The sequence below is a fragment of the Malaclemys terrapin genome, chromosome 7, assembly GCF_027887155.1.
Source record: "Malaclemys terrapin pileata isolate rMalTer1 chromosome 7, rMalTer1.hap1, whole genome shotgun sequence".
Classification (NCBI taxonomy): Eukaryota; Metazoa; Chordata; order Testudines; family Emydidae; genus Malaclemys; species Malaclemys terrapin.
This window is the reverse complement of record NC_071511.1, coordinates 127487795-127501647: the sequence shown is the minus strand read 5'-3', so window position 1 is coordinate 127501647 and position 13853 is coordinate 127487795. Positions and strand designations below refer to the sequence as shown.

Sequence of the window (13853 nt, the reverse complement as noted above, 5' to 3'; positions counted from 1 at the left end):
TCGTAGGGCCTGGCTGCACTCCGAGCCGGGGCAGTTACCAGCGCCAAGAGCCATGCCCGTGATAAGCCAGAGCGCCCCAAAGAGCGTAGCCGCGGCGATGCACACAGGGAGAGGGGCTAACGCCCCCCAGTACGGACCGGCCAAGATACTAGGCCCCTTCCGCTCCAAGTGTCAATGGACCCTCTGAGGTAGCATCTTCCCGCCCGCGCCGGGAGCTGTCTGCTCCCTCACGGACAATGACTGGGCCAGCTGCACCCCGTCTGCACCTTTGCCCTCCTCTTCCAGCCTGCGTGGGGAGGGGAGGAAACGGGGCAGCACGGAGCCGTCCCCTCAGCCCAGCAGGGCGCCCGGGGTCCCGCCGGGTGCAGACAGTGAAAGCCTGGGCCTGAGCCCAATGCAGCAGCCGCCAGGCCGGTGCAAGCCGGCAACGCGGAGGTGCAGAATGTGGCCAGGTCACTTGGGGCTCCTGGGCCCCATTCCCGTCCTTGCCCAGGAACTGGGGTGTCCCGCCAGACCCCAGCGTCTGCAGAGTGCCAGCAAGGAGCCGAGCGCAGCCGGGCCAGCCCCGCTCAGTCCCCAGGAACCCCCCAGGGTGGGGTCAGCCCCTGCACAAAGCCGCTCACAGCTGGGAACTGGCCTCACCCCCCGCTCAGCTCTGGGCACAGGGCCCCTCGGTGGGGGCCGGGCGTGGGGCAGCTGCCCCGTCAGGCCCCGCACGCCCAGCGGGGCCAGGCTGGACTCAGCTCCACAGGGGGCAGGGCCAGGGCCCTATTGCCCTGTAGCAGCCCCGGGCGGGGGCGGGGCTGGTCCCATCCCGTTTCCCGCTCTCGGTGCAGAGAGATTGGGGCGTGTTCCCATGGGGGGGGACCCAGAGCACAAGGGGGGGCCCAGCCTGACCCCGGCTCCTGCCCTCGGGGCCAGGGTCTCTCTGGCCATCTGCCTTGCGCCCCCCGCCCCGAGCCCCCGCAGGCAGCACGTGCCCCCCGCCCCGCGCCGGTTCGGGGTCGGCCCAGCAGGGGGCGCTGTGGGGAGGCGGCGGGAGGCTCTGAAATGGGGCCGGGCGGGGCCGGCTGCCCCTCCCCCTGGCCGGGCCGGTCACATGAGCGGGGCGGGGGTCACATGACATGCCCGGGGGCGGAGGCGGAGGCGGAAGCGCGCGGACACGGTACCGGGGGGCGGGGGCCCGGGCCAGGCGGGACCCGCCCAGCAAAGCCCGCTGGGGTGTCGGGGGTGGGTGGGGAAACTGAGGCAGGGCGGGCGCGCGCTGACCCCCAGCCACAGCGGGGAGCCGCGGGGGCCCCCGAGGTCAGCCCTGCCCGTGCCGGCGCCGTGGGGTGTCCCGCCCCCTGTACCCACCGGCCCGGGGGGTTGGGCGCTGCCGGGGAGCTCCGGCCTTGCCCGCAGGGGAACGAGCCCCTCCCCCCCGTTAGCTTTATCCAGCAGCTTTATGGGCACGGTCACGGGGAAACTGAGGCACGGGGCGGGACTGGCCCAAGGGCTCCCAGGCAGGGGGCTCCTGTGGGCGTGGCCCGTGTGGCAGCGCCCCGCGCCCCTGCCGCCGCCTCCGTCGGTGGGTCTGAAAGTGCCCTAGCGTGGGTCTGGCAGCCCGTCCCTGGGGCTGTGGGGGGAGCCCCGTCTGCCCTCCCCACGGCAGCCGGGGGGGGGGGAGAACAGCTGGTCCAGCAGCGAGGGAGGGGCCTTGAACCAAGCGGAGGGACCTGGGCGCTGAGCCGGGGGCAGCCTCCCAAGCCCCCGTCCCGCAGCAGCTGAGGATGTGGGGAAACGCTGCCCTCGGCCAGCCGGGGCTGTCTCGCACCCAGCGCCCTGGGCAGGGCATCGCCGGGCGGGCACCTGCTGCAAGTGGCTCTGGTGTGTGCCCCGGGCCGGGCAGGGAGAGGAGGCTCCATGGGGCGGGTGGGCTCCTGGGCCAGGGGCCCTGGCACTGACCCGGTTCTCCCCCCAGATGAAGTGCGTGCTGATCGCCAGCGAGGGGGCGGAGGTGCTGTTCTACTGGGCCGACGAGGAGTTCACAGAGAGCCTGCGCCGGCGCTTCTGCCAGGCGGAGCAAGGGGGGCGCGAGGTGAGAGGTCTCACTGGGGGTGCAGCAAGCCCCCTGGGCCGGGGGGAGGGGCTGGGCTGAGGGCCCTGTTGAGTGGTGGGGGCAGAGGTCAGCTCCAGACCCCAGCGGGGGTGCAGCTGGGTACTGGGGGGAGGGGCTGGGGGCCCTGTGCTGGGGGCGTGCGGGGGGGTGGAGGAGGAGCAGCTGGAACAGGACTGGCTCATGGCCTGTCTGTCCCTGCCCTACAGCCGCCTGCCTTCGAGGACAGCATCAACACGCTCTTCGCCCCCATGATCATCTCCTGCGGGACGCTGCTGGAGCGGCTCTCGGACACCTACACCTGCTTCTCGGCTGAGGACGGAGGCCACCTCTACGTGCTGCACATGGTAACGGTGCCCAGGGACCCCGGCAAGGGGAGCGTGTGGCTGTTTGCTGGGAGCGTGGCGCTAGCCCCACTTGGGACGCAGCTGCCATCCGGCCTGGCCCCTGGGCAGAGCCCTGCACTGGGTCACTGTGCGCGCGTGGGGGGAGGGTCCCTCCGGGGCAGGATCCCCAGGCTGTGCTCCTGGGGGGGCCCTCCCGAGCAGACCCACGGGGAGACCCACTCCCTGCTGGCGAGGGCCAGCCCGCGCGGGAGCTTTGCCCCAGGCCCAGCCAGCACGAGGACGTCTTACAGGGGTGGGGATTTGCTGTTTCCTGCCTGGCCCTGCCGGCGCGCTGCAGTTCGGGGAGTGCCTGTACATCGCGGTGAACGGTGACGGCTCGGAGAGCGAGGACGACCTGCGCCGGAAGCTCTATGTGCTGAGGAGACTGGCCGAGGCTCACTTCGGCCTGGTGACGCTGGACTCACACCTTGTCTGCAAGGAGTGAGTGGTTGGCTGGGCCGGGAGGGCATCTGGTGCTGCCTGGGTGCTGGGCAGACCCTCACCCGGACGCACACGTCAGCGCTGCAGCCAGCGCCTGACTGGTGAGCTAGCACCGCGGCCGATCCCTGGGGCTGGGGGACTCGAGGCTGTGCCTGGGGGGTGCAGGGATCTGGGCGAATGTGGAGCCTGTCGCTGTGCTGCAGGCTATGGGACTGGAGGAGGGCCAGGTCCGAGCGTGCACCATGCTGGGCCATGTCCCCCGCGCTTGGAGTCTTGCTAGCCCAGAGGAGGAGGCGCCGCGTTCCCCACGCCGGTCTCCGAGGGCTGCTCAGGGCCGGGAAGAGCGACTGGAGCCTGGGGAGCGGCTGGCAGCAGTGTGTCAGTCCCAGGGAGGAGACCGGGCCCATGGGGGGCCCTCAGCCAGGCGAGGGGCCCCAGGAGCGGTCTCTGGGATGGGCCCGTCTCTCCTGGATGGGAATCGGCTCACTTGGTGCCTGTGCTCCCAGGTTGCGGCCGGCGGACTCGGAGCAGCGCAGCCGTGTGTGGGCCCTGTTCCAGGGTCTGCTCCAGACCTACAGCAGCCTGCGGGAGGCCGAGCAGAGCTTTGCCGTGGAGGTACGGGGCGGCGGAGGGCCTAGCCTGGGGAAGGGGGCTAGCAGGCTGTGGGCACTGGGTGTGACTGGGGTGAATTGCCCTGAGCGGGGCCTGGGCGGTGCTGGAGGGGCCTGGGTGGAGCCGAGGAGGTGCTGGGGGGCGTGAGTGCAGAATTCTTTGGGTTTCCTCCCATTCCCTGGCTGGCGTGGCTGGGAGCTGCCCCACCGGGCCGCTGGGTCCCCTTGCCCTGTCTCAGCTCAGCGCTGGGTCTGTCTCCCTGTGACCCTGCCCGCAGGCCGTGGAGCGGCTGATCCACCCCCAGCTGTGTGAGCAGTGCATCGAGTTCCTGGAGCGCCAGGTGGTGCAGCACATCAATGCCAGCGGGCAGCGCGGGGGCGAGGAGGTGGTGCACGCCTTCCTGCTGGTGCACACCAAGCTGCTGGCCTTCTACTCCAGGTGAGATGCTCTTCCCCCCACTCCCCCATGACCCTTCCTGGAACAGCACTCTATCACCCCCTCCCCACTCACTGGCCGCCTCTCTCTGCAGCCGGAGTGCCAGCACCATCCGCCCAGCCGACCTGCTCACCCTCATCCTCCTGGTGCAGGACCTGTGTCCCAGCCCCAGCGCAGATGAGGACCTGAGCCCCCAGGTACCTGCCCTGGGCCTGGCTGGGGGGTGGGCTTTGGGAGCAGCCTGGGGCTGGTGGGAGGGAGGGGTGCTCCTCTGTGATGGGGGCTGGACCCCTCTAAGCAGCTCTCCTGCTCTCCCTGCAGCTGGCAGAGGGGGGGCTGACTCCCCAGAGACCGAGGAGCAGCGAGAGCATCCCAGTGAAGAGCCCAGGCCCACACGGCACCCCCAGGAGCGAGGCAGAAGAGCAGGTGTGTGGGGCCGGCTGGGCCTGGCGCCCGGGGGTTGGCACAGAGATTGGGGGTATTGTGGTTGGCAGGTTCCCCAGAGCTGTTCTCCACGCCCCAGGATCAGGGCCTATGGTGCTGGGAGCTGCATGGGCTCGTTTCCCCCCCCCCCCAGACACACACTCACTCACTCACTTGCGGGGATCACGCCCCAGGAGCTGCAGGTATAGGCAGAGCCGTGCTCCCTGCCCCAAAGCACTCGGGTGCAACTCTCCACTAAGTCAGCGGTTCTCAACCGGGGTACGCACACCCCTGGGGTACACAGAGGTCTTCCGGGGGGTACATCAACTCAGCTAGAGACTTGCCTAGTTTCACAACAGGCTCCATAAAAAGCACTGGCGGAGTCAGGACAAACTACAGTTTCATACGGACCATGACTAGTTCACACTGCTCCATAGACTAGACACTGAAAGGCAAGTGCAGTGTTTATAGTCCAGTGGAGTTATTTGATACTGATACGGTAAAAAGGAGACCCGCAGCCATTGTTCAGGACTAGCGTGCTGGGACAGTTGTATTTTTACGGCTGGGTTTGGAAGCAGTTTTTAAGCGAGGTGACACCTGGGGGTACACACAACAAATCAGCCTCCTACTGGGGGACAGCGGTCTGGAAACCCTGCGCTAAGGGGTGTCATGGACTCACAGATTGTGCCCAATCTTGGCCCCGTGCGGGGGGCCCCTTTCAGTGTGACAGCCCTTCTCGAGGGTCCATTCTCCTTCGGCATTAGGCCTCTCCACCTACTGGAGCCGCACCTCTCTGAGCCTTAGCACGTCTGTCTCTGCCGTGGGCCACCTCAGGGAGTCCCCTCGCTCTGGACCCCCGGGGCCTTCACCCCCTGAAGGGGTTGATGCCCCCTGTTCTCTAGACCGGAGTGACTCTGGGCCAGCGTAAATCAGGAAGGTTTATTGAACGACTGAACCCAGCACAGGAAACTCTCTGACCCTCAGGCTTGGCCTCCCTCAGCACAGCACATCCCAGTCCCCTCTGCATCCAGGTGGGCTCTGCCTGCTCCCCCTCTCCAGCCCCAGCCCCCCTGCTCCCAGCTGGGCATCTGAGATCACCGGCCCCAGGCCCCGCCTCTGTCCATTGCCTTCTCTCCAGGGAAACAGGGTCGCCTGGGCCTCCTCTTCTCCCTTCGCAGCCCATTGTCCTCCCACTGGCCAGGACCGGCTGCAACTCCTGAGCTGGGCTCCTGGGTTGCCGGGTCGCCAGTCGCTGGGGTATCCATCCTCCCGGCCATCGGCTGGGTCCCCACGTCCTCTCTCCGGTCCTCTGTAACCACAAACTCCCTCTCCCCTCACCTCATTAAACCAATAACACCCAGGGAAACTGAGTCTCACCCCCTCTGCATGCAAACCATTGGAAAACACAAGAAAATCCCCCGCTTGGTCACAAGGGGTGTTTGATAGAATCCAGCTACCCGGAGCCTGACTGTGCCCCGGCCGAGGAACCCGCCCAGCCTCACCGCTCTGCCCCTTGGGGGCCCATCCTGCCCTGCCCTGTCGTTGGGGGGAGGGTCCCGCTGCCCCCTGAGCTGGCTCCCTTCTCGCTTGCAGGATGCGGACGAGATCTCCATTCCCGAGGAGTATTACACCCCCCAGCCCTCGCCCAGCAGGCAGAGCACAGGTGAGTCCCTGGGCAGACGGGCCGTCTCGCACCGGGAGACTGGTTGTGTCCCCAGAGGTGGCAGGTTCAGCACGGGCACACGAGGGGGCTGGGCCGGGGGATGTTGGGGGAGGCCTGGGCCCGGGGTGGGGTGTCTGTGTGGAGGTTGAGCCCCCAGAGGCCCGGGCAGGAACCCCGCAGGGTGGTTTGGCTGCATGCGGTGCTGGGGGCAGCTGGTTCCTCTGCTGCTCTGTTGCCTACAGGAGGTGCCAGCTGGTCGGAGGGCTCAGAGCCGCCGGGCTCCGGGGAGGCAGATGCTGCTGATGTCCAGGTGAGCCGGGGATTCGCGCCCTGAGCAGGACCCTGTGAGAGCCCATGGTGCCCACGTCCTGCAGTCCTGCCCTCGTCCCCAGCACGCGCCTCCCAGCCTGGCCAGATGAGGGGTGTCCGCAGGGCTCCTGCAGCCCCTTCTCCCCCAGAGCTCTTCCCACTCCCCAGGCATCTTCCAGCCCCTCAGCACAGGCTGGGCCTGTCACACTTGCCCATCGCCGCAAACCCCACCCTGTCCCCTGGCCAGGGAGCCCAAACTTTGAGCGGGCCCAGCAGCACCTGCCCTAGACTTGAATTCCCTGCGTGACAAGCTCCTAGGGAAGGTCTGGGGGGGGGGGTCTGAGCCACTAGCCGGATCCATCCCCCTTGTGGGGAGTTTGTTCCAAGATTCAGCCTGTTTTCCCCATTTGCGCCACCTGTCGCCCTCTCCCTTCTGCCCGGGAGCCTCCCGCCTGCCCACACCTGACTGCAGCTTCCCGGGGGTGGTGCCACCAGCTCTGCCCTCGCTGACTGGGACGTGGGCAGACCAGCCTGCTGCTGCCTGGCCCGTTGTAAACCCTTCGGGTCCCTTCCCCGATGCAGGGTGTCTAGCCAGCTGCTCTCTTCCCCCAGGTGGCAGAAGACTCGCTCCAGGCCCTGGTGCCCCCAGTGCCCAACGCCTCCAACCCCAGAAGGATCTTCCTGGATGCGAACCTGCGGGAGGGCTACTGCCCCATGGTGCCCCACACCATGTACTGCCTGCCGCTCTGGCCTGGCATCTCGCTGGTGCTCCTGACCAAGGTGAGCTGGCTCTGGGGCATGGCGCATGCTGCCCAGCTTGGCCTGCCACAGACCCACAGGGCCGGTGCTACGGCCCCAGCTGTGGAGGAGTGTGGGAGGAGCCCGTCAGTGGGCCGGGGCCCCAGGGGTCTCGCTCAGACAGTCGGGTTTGTTCGGTAACTGGCCACGGCCCAGGCCGGCCATCGGGTCGCTCAGAGAACTGAAGGTCACAGCACGGCCCATTCTGGGGAGCCCCACGCCCGGCCAGGCTGTAGGGAGCCTCTGTTCCAGCTCTGTCGGGCTGTGACCTCCTTGGTCCGTCTCCCGGTGAGAGCCCCGACTCCTTCTAGCAGCCCCCTCCGAGCTCCCCAACCCCCTCCCAGCCCTTCGATCTCCAGCTGGGGGGTGGCTCAGCCTCCCTGCACAGAGGCGGGGAGATCTCTGTCCCCTGGGGCTCTGGGTGTCAGTGTCCTGGGGGCTGGACTTGCCATCGGCGTCTCAAATCTCCACTGATCTGGGGCCAGGCCCAGACAGCCAGGCGACACCACCCTTGTCTCAGCCTGTCCTGAGAGCAAACAGTCCTGTCCCACCCATGGGGGAACAGCGCAGGGGAAACTGAGGCATGCCAGACTCATAAAAGTCGTACAAACCGATTCCCACTTTCACACCCACTCAGAGCCCCAGCACCCACATCGCCTGCTCCCTGTACCAACTGCTGGATGGGTTCCTGGTGCTGGAGAAGAAGCTGAGGGAGGGGCAGGAGGTGGGGCCACCCACCCGCTCCCACCCACTCCTGGCTGAGCTGCGCCAGAGGATGGACAAGTTTGTGAGGAAGCTGGGCAGGCAGGACATGCAGGTGGGAGTCCAGCGCGGAGCTGCGGGGCGGTCAGGGACCCTGGCACGGCCTGCATGCCTCACGGCTGCCCTGTCTCTGTCCTAGTTACACAACGCCTGGCTGGAGTTCAAGAGCAAAGCGTTCTCCAGACAGGAGTCCGGGAGCTCCAGGGAGTGAGTATGGGGGTGTGGGGAGAAAACCAGGGTACAGGGCAGTTGGGGCTGGGCGGGCGATGGTGGGGGGGGGGAGGGGAAGGGGCGGCTGGGAGGGGTGGGGGGGCTCTAGGCCCAGAGGTCCAGGAGGACAAGGAAGAAGGCCAAGGGCGCGGACCCCAGTGAGCAAGGTGGGGCAGCTCTTGGGGCCCCCAGCTGCTGTCTGGAGCCCAGGGTGGGGGCCAGGTGGGGACATCTCTCAGGGGCTGTCTCCCTCCAGGCTCCTGCAGGCGCTCGGCAACGTGAGGCGGCAACTCTGCTCCGTCTATCGCCAGCTCTTCCTGACCTCACTGCCGGCCCAGGGCCTGGCCCAGGGCCTGCAGGACTGGGCCCAGAAGCTGGTGCGGTGAGTGTGGGGGTGGGGGGGGGAGAGATGGGGCTGCTGGCAGGGGGGCGTGGAGGCTGGGACTTTAACTGGCCTCGTGGGGAAGTGGCTGGAAACCAGCCCCCGGGCCTGGGCCCTGCGTGGAGAGGATGCCGCAGACCTTGGTGGGTTTAGCCGGTACGTGTCCCTGTAACCGGCAGGGCAGTTTGACCCCCAGGCACCTCCAGGGCACGGCTGAGCGGGCAGCTCTTCTGTGGGGCCCTTCGGGGAGGCACGTGCCCCATCCCCTCAAGTGCGGGGTACGAGCCAGCCATGGCCGGCATCCCCGTGTCTGCGCGGTGCCCCCCGCTGGGCACCAGGCAGCCCGAGGGCCTGGCCGGGTGAGGGGGGGCTCAGGCCAGGCGGGGAGAGGGAGGGGGCTCCGTGCTCAGGCCAAGTCTCTTCCTCCGCAGGGAGAAGCTGCTGGACTGGAGGGACTTCCTGCTGGTTAAGAGCAAGCGGAACATCACCATGGTGTCACATCCGCCCAGAAAGCCCCGCGCGGGGCAGGCGCCTTCCTCCCGGGACCGTCCCCGCGGTGCAGCGGGGGCTGGGGGGCGGTTCTCCTGCCCAGGCCGGCTGGGGGCAGTTGGCCTGGCTGAGCTGGCCCAGCTAACGGGGGGCTCGCCCCATCTCTCCAGCAGCAGGGCTGGACTCTGCCCAGCACTGGGGGGACAAGCCTGCAGGGAGCCCAGCCAGCAGCTACTACGTTGGGTCCCACAGGGCAGGGGTCTCTGAGATGTCCCGGGGCACTGGGCTGGCCCCAAGTAGCCCACGCCATGGGGTTGTGGACAGAGCCCCCCTCTGCGCCCCCGGATGCCTTGGGGGGCGATACAGGAGGTGCTGCTGGAACTGTGGGCAGGGGGCCATCGGCACCTGGGTTTCCATCACCAAGAGTGGGGACAGGAAGCAGGACCCGTCAGGAGCCATCTGGGGCGCTCGCGGGAGCTCCCCATTGCCTAGGGCAAGCTCAGCAGGGCACCCATGGGCAGGGGGGTCCCTATGTCTGGGCACCACCCGCACATTCCCTGCAGTCGCTGGTTGCCCTTAACCTGCCCCCACCTACCTGGAGGACTTCCCAGGCCTGGTGCACTTCATCTATGTGGACCGCACCGCCGGGCAGATGGTGGCACCTTCCCTCAATGTGGCCGACGACTCTGCCTCGGAGCTGGGCAAGGGCGCCCTGGCTGCCTTCATCAAGAAGAAGGTACCAGCCCTGGGCTCTGAGGCCGATCCCTTGGTTTGGGGGTGGGGAGGCTTAGAAGGGGCCCATGCCTGGGCCGGTCTGCACAGCCGTGGGGGCCCAGCTGGGGGGAGCACAGGCCCAGCTGGGGTGGTGGGAGCCAGGCGGGACGGGGGAGCGCGACGCTGGTGAAGCGGGGCGCTCGGTAGGAGTGGCGCCCCAGGGCTCGGAGGGGGAGGAGAAGGGAGCAGAGCCGTGGGGGCGAGGGGGGGGATCTCTGCGCCGGGCTGCAGCTGCCTTCTCTCCCCCCAGGTCTGGTCCCTGATCGGGCTGGCGCGGCGCTACCTGCAGAAGGGCTACACGACACTCACGTTGCGGGACGGCGACTATTACTGCTCCTACTTCCTCTGGTTCGAGAGCGAGCTGGTGCGTTGGGGGCGCTTGGCCTCTAACCTGCCTGACGAGGCCCCTCCCCCAGCAGCACTTCTGAGAAATGGAGAGGCCCTGGCAGGTCACCCCGGGGCATGTTCGTGAGCCCCCAGGACCTGTGGCTAGCCCCCAGCCCAGCATATGGGCTCCCCAAAGCGCTTGGTCAGCCCTACCCTTGCCCATGAGCTCCAGGCCACGCAGCCAGCACCCCGCTGCAGCCTCGGGCCAGCCCCCAGCCCCTCACGGCTGTCCCTTTGCCACGCAGGGTTACAAGCTGGAGGTGATCGAGGTTCCCGTTCTCTCCGACGACTCTGCTCCCATTGGGATGCTGGCAGGGGATTACTACAGGTGAGTGCTGGACCCAGCCAGCCCCTATCCCCCGAGCCCTCTCCTGGCCGCTGGCTAGGCAGCAGCAGATGGGGAGAGCTCTGGGCTGCAGGGCTGCCCCTCGCCTACGATGGGTCACAGCCGGCAGGTGGGGCTGGGAGCTGACAGTACTTGGGCTCTGAACCCTGCGGGACCCTGTCTCGGTGTCCGGCGCTTGTAACCACATGCCCCAGGACAGGGATTCGCAACATCCCCATGTCTCCGCCAGGGGCTGAGGTTACACGAACCTGCCGCTAAGCCAGGGATCAAACCCAGATCTTCAGGCTCCCTGGCCAGGCCGTCTATACCAGGGATAGGCAACCTATGGCACGCGTGCCAAAGGCGGCACGCGAGCTGATTTTCAGTGGCACTCACACTGCCTGGGTCCTGGCCACCGGTCCGGGGGGCTCTGCATTTTAATTTAATTTTAAATGAAGTTTCTTAAACATTTTAAAAACCTTATTTACTTTACATACAACAATAGTTTAGTTATATATTATAGACTTATAGAAAGAGACCTTCTAAAAATGTTTAAATATATTACCGGCACGCGAAACCTTAAATTAGAGTGAATAAATGAAGACTCGGCACACCACTTCTGAAAGGTTGCCGACCCCTGGTCTATACGTACAACATGATGGAGTCTAAATTCGCTGTTACCACTCGAGAGAGAGACCTTGGGGTCACTGTGGATAGTTCTCTGAAATCATCCACTCAATGTGCAATGGCAGTCAAAAAAGCTAACAGGATGTTGGGAATCATTAAGAAAGGGAGAGATAAGATAGAAAATACCATATTGCCTCTATATAAATCCATGGTACGCCCACATCTTGACTACTGCATGCAGATGTGGTCGCCCCATCTCAAAAAAAGATGCATTGAAACTGGAGAAGGGCAGCAAAAATGATGAGGGGTATGGAACAGCTTCTGCATGGGGGAGATTAAAAGGACTAGAACTTTTTTAGCTTGGAAAAGAGATGACAGGGAAGATATGATTGAAGTCTATAAAATCTTGGCTGGTGTGGAGAAAGTAGATAAGGAAGTGTTATTTACCCCTTCGCATTACACAAGAACCAGGGTCACCCAATGAAATTAATAAGCAGCAGGTTTTAAACAAATAAGGAAGTATTTTTTCACACAACTCAGTCAACCTGTGGAACTCCTTGCCAGAGGATGTTGTGAAGGCCAAGACTATAACAAGGTTCAAAAAAGAACTAGATAAGTTCGTGGAGGATAGGTCCATCAATGGCTATTAGCCAGGCTGGGCAGGGATGGTGGCCCTAGCCTCTGTTTGCCAGAGGCTGGGAATGGGCGACAGGGGATGGATCACTTGATGATTCCCTGTTCTGTTCATTCCCTCTGGGGCACCTGGCATTGGCCACTGTCGGCAGCCAGGACACTGGGCTCGATGGACCTTTTGGTCTGACCCAGCCTGGCCGTTCTTACGTCTTCCCCTCTGGCCTGTCCTTGGAATGGGGTGGCCGGGTTGAGGGACACGTGTGCTGCCCAATGTCAGATCTGGGGTGGGTCCAAGGCCCAGGCCCGCTGCCCTCTGGGGGCTGGTCCGGGGCCCCGTGGGGGCTTTCCCGCCTGACCGCTGTCTCCTGTGCAGGAAGTTGCTGCGATACTATAGCAAGAACCACCCGGCCGAGGGGGTGAAGTGCTACGAGCTGCTGACGCTGCACCTGGGCGTGATCCCTGCCGAGCGTGTGATCCAGCAGGCCTGCGACCTGGCCCGGCGGCTCTGGGAGCCCTCACGCATCCCCCTGCTCTGAGCCACGCGGGCTGGCAGCGAGTGACCCCCCAGGGGCTCCTCGCTCTGAGTCAGACTGGTCCCTGGGCTGCCTGCAACAGGCCCCTCGCAGCCCCCCACCTCGCTCGGCCCTGCAGCCCCCCGGGCCTGGCTGGGAGACCAGCGCCAGCCAACATCCTGCCGTCAGCTCCCCGCCTGCTGAAACCCACCCTCCAAGGGCCAGGGGCGCTCCCCCTGAGCTGCCCAGGGCGGGGGCTGTTGGACGGGCATGGCCAGGGTAGCGTATCTGTACGTGCCATGCTCCAGGCTGGCATTAAAGCTGGTGCACTTGGTCAGCGTGGGGCACTCCCTGATTCCTCCCCGTCTGCGTCAGGGGCTTGGCCTTGCCTGTGGACCTGCGTGTGCAAGTACATGGACAGACGTTTGCACGCACACGGAGACGTGCCTTCCCCAGCCTGATGCTAAGGAGGGTTCACGGTGCTCCCGCCAGGACTGGGTCCTTCTTCCCGCCGTGTGGGCAGGGCCCAGCCAGCTCCCGGGCAGGTACTGGCCAGGCCTCTGCCCTGCCTGCCTCCTGCACTATGGGGGGAGTTTTCCAGGGCAGAGTCCGCTAGCTTCTCACCTAAGCCTGCAAACCAACGGCCCCTCCTCTCTGGCTCCCCAGCCCCTAGGACGAAGTGGTCTACAGCTGCCCCCAGCATCTGTTCCCCAAGGGGGACAGCCCAGCCTGCCCCAGGGCTCTACTCTCCCAGCTCCAGCACTGGGGCCTCCCTTCATCCCCACCCCCAGTGGCCAGTGGGCTCGGGCTTGCTAAGCCAGGGTGCAGCTGCTCCTAGCCACACATGCAGGGTGCCCAGGGGCACAGCTGCCTTGCTGGGCCCCTTGCTGTGTGGGGCCAGCTCTCCCCAGCCCGTGCCTAGGGGAAGGTTTTGCCCCACAGCGGGCTGGGTGGTTGTGACAAACTGGGACTGTTCTTAATGTGGTCTTTGAATGCTGAGGGGGGAGTGTTGCCTGGGAAGGTGGCAGGGGGGTTTGGCTGGGACGGTCTGCACTGGGGGATGGGAGACTGGCCTTGAGGGAAGATATGGGAGCAGGTAATGTTACAACCCAGGAGGGTGCTGGGGCCAGGTGACACCTCTGCCCGGGAAACTGGACAAAGGCTGGGGGAGGAGCCGGGGGAGGCTGGGGGAGAGACGCTGGAGGGAGTGGGAGTTATCAGGAGCTGGCTGGTACTGGAGGGAGCCCAGACGGGGCTCTGCCCCCCCCAATGGGGCTGGGATGCCCTGGGACCCCAAGCTGGACCTAACTGAGGGGGTCCCTGTTGTCTGTGCCTGCAAGACCTGTCTTGGACTGTATCCCTGTCATCTAAATAAACCTTCTGCTTTACTGGCTGGCTGAGAGTCATGGTGAATCGCAGGAAGCCGGGGGTGCAGGGCCCTGTATCCCCCCACACTCCGTGACAGTGGTGCCTGGGGAGCAGGGAGCATTGGCATGGCACCGGTCGCCCCAGCAAGTGGGTGAGCTGGTGCCATGGAGGGTTGTGGGGGGGGCAGTGACTGGGGCTGTCTCCTGTGTGGGTGGGTGC

At 65.7% G+C, this 13853-nt stretch overlaps 1 protein-coding gene across 4 annotated transcripts; it reads left to right on the top strand.

Annotated features, from left to right (window-relative positions):
- Positions 1-1136: 1136 nt before the first annotated feature.
- On the top strand, positions 1137-13660 carry HPS1 (HPS1 biogenesis of lysosomal organelles complex 3 subunit 1). Of its 4 annotated transcripts, none has more exons than XM_054035554.1 (19): positions 1137-1165; positions 1964-2080; positions 2308-2445; positions 2783-2925; positions 3432-3540; positions 3815-3975; positions 4067-4169; positions 4294-4398; positions 5989-6058; positions 6301-6368; positions 6980-7147; positions 7803-7982; positions 8067-8134; positions 8394-8519; positions 8951-9016; positions 9600-9744; positions 10033-10146; positions 10415-10497; positions 12128-13660. In XM_054035554.1, exons 2-19 carry the CDS (start codon positions 1964-1966, stop codon positions 12288-12290), a joined length of 2127 nt encoding a protein of 708 aa, XP_053891529.1. In that variant the 5' UTR covers positions 1137-1165; the 3' UTR covers positions 12291-13660. The 4 variants fall into 4 exon arrangements, with proteins under 4 accessions (XP_053891529.1, XP_053891527.1, XP_053891526.1 ...); XM_054035552.1 differs by lacking the exon at positions 1137-1165 and adding an exon at positions 1178-1230; XM_054035551.1 differs by lacking the exon at positions 1137-1165 and adding an exon at positions 1311-1570.
- Positions 13661-13853: the final 193 nt, after the last annotated feature.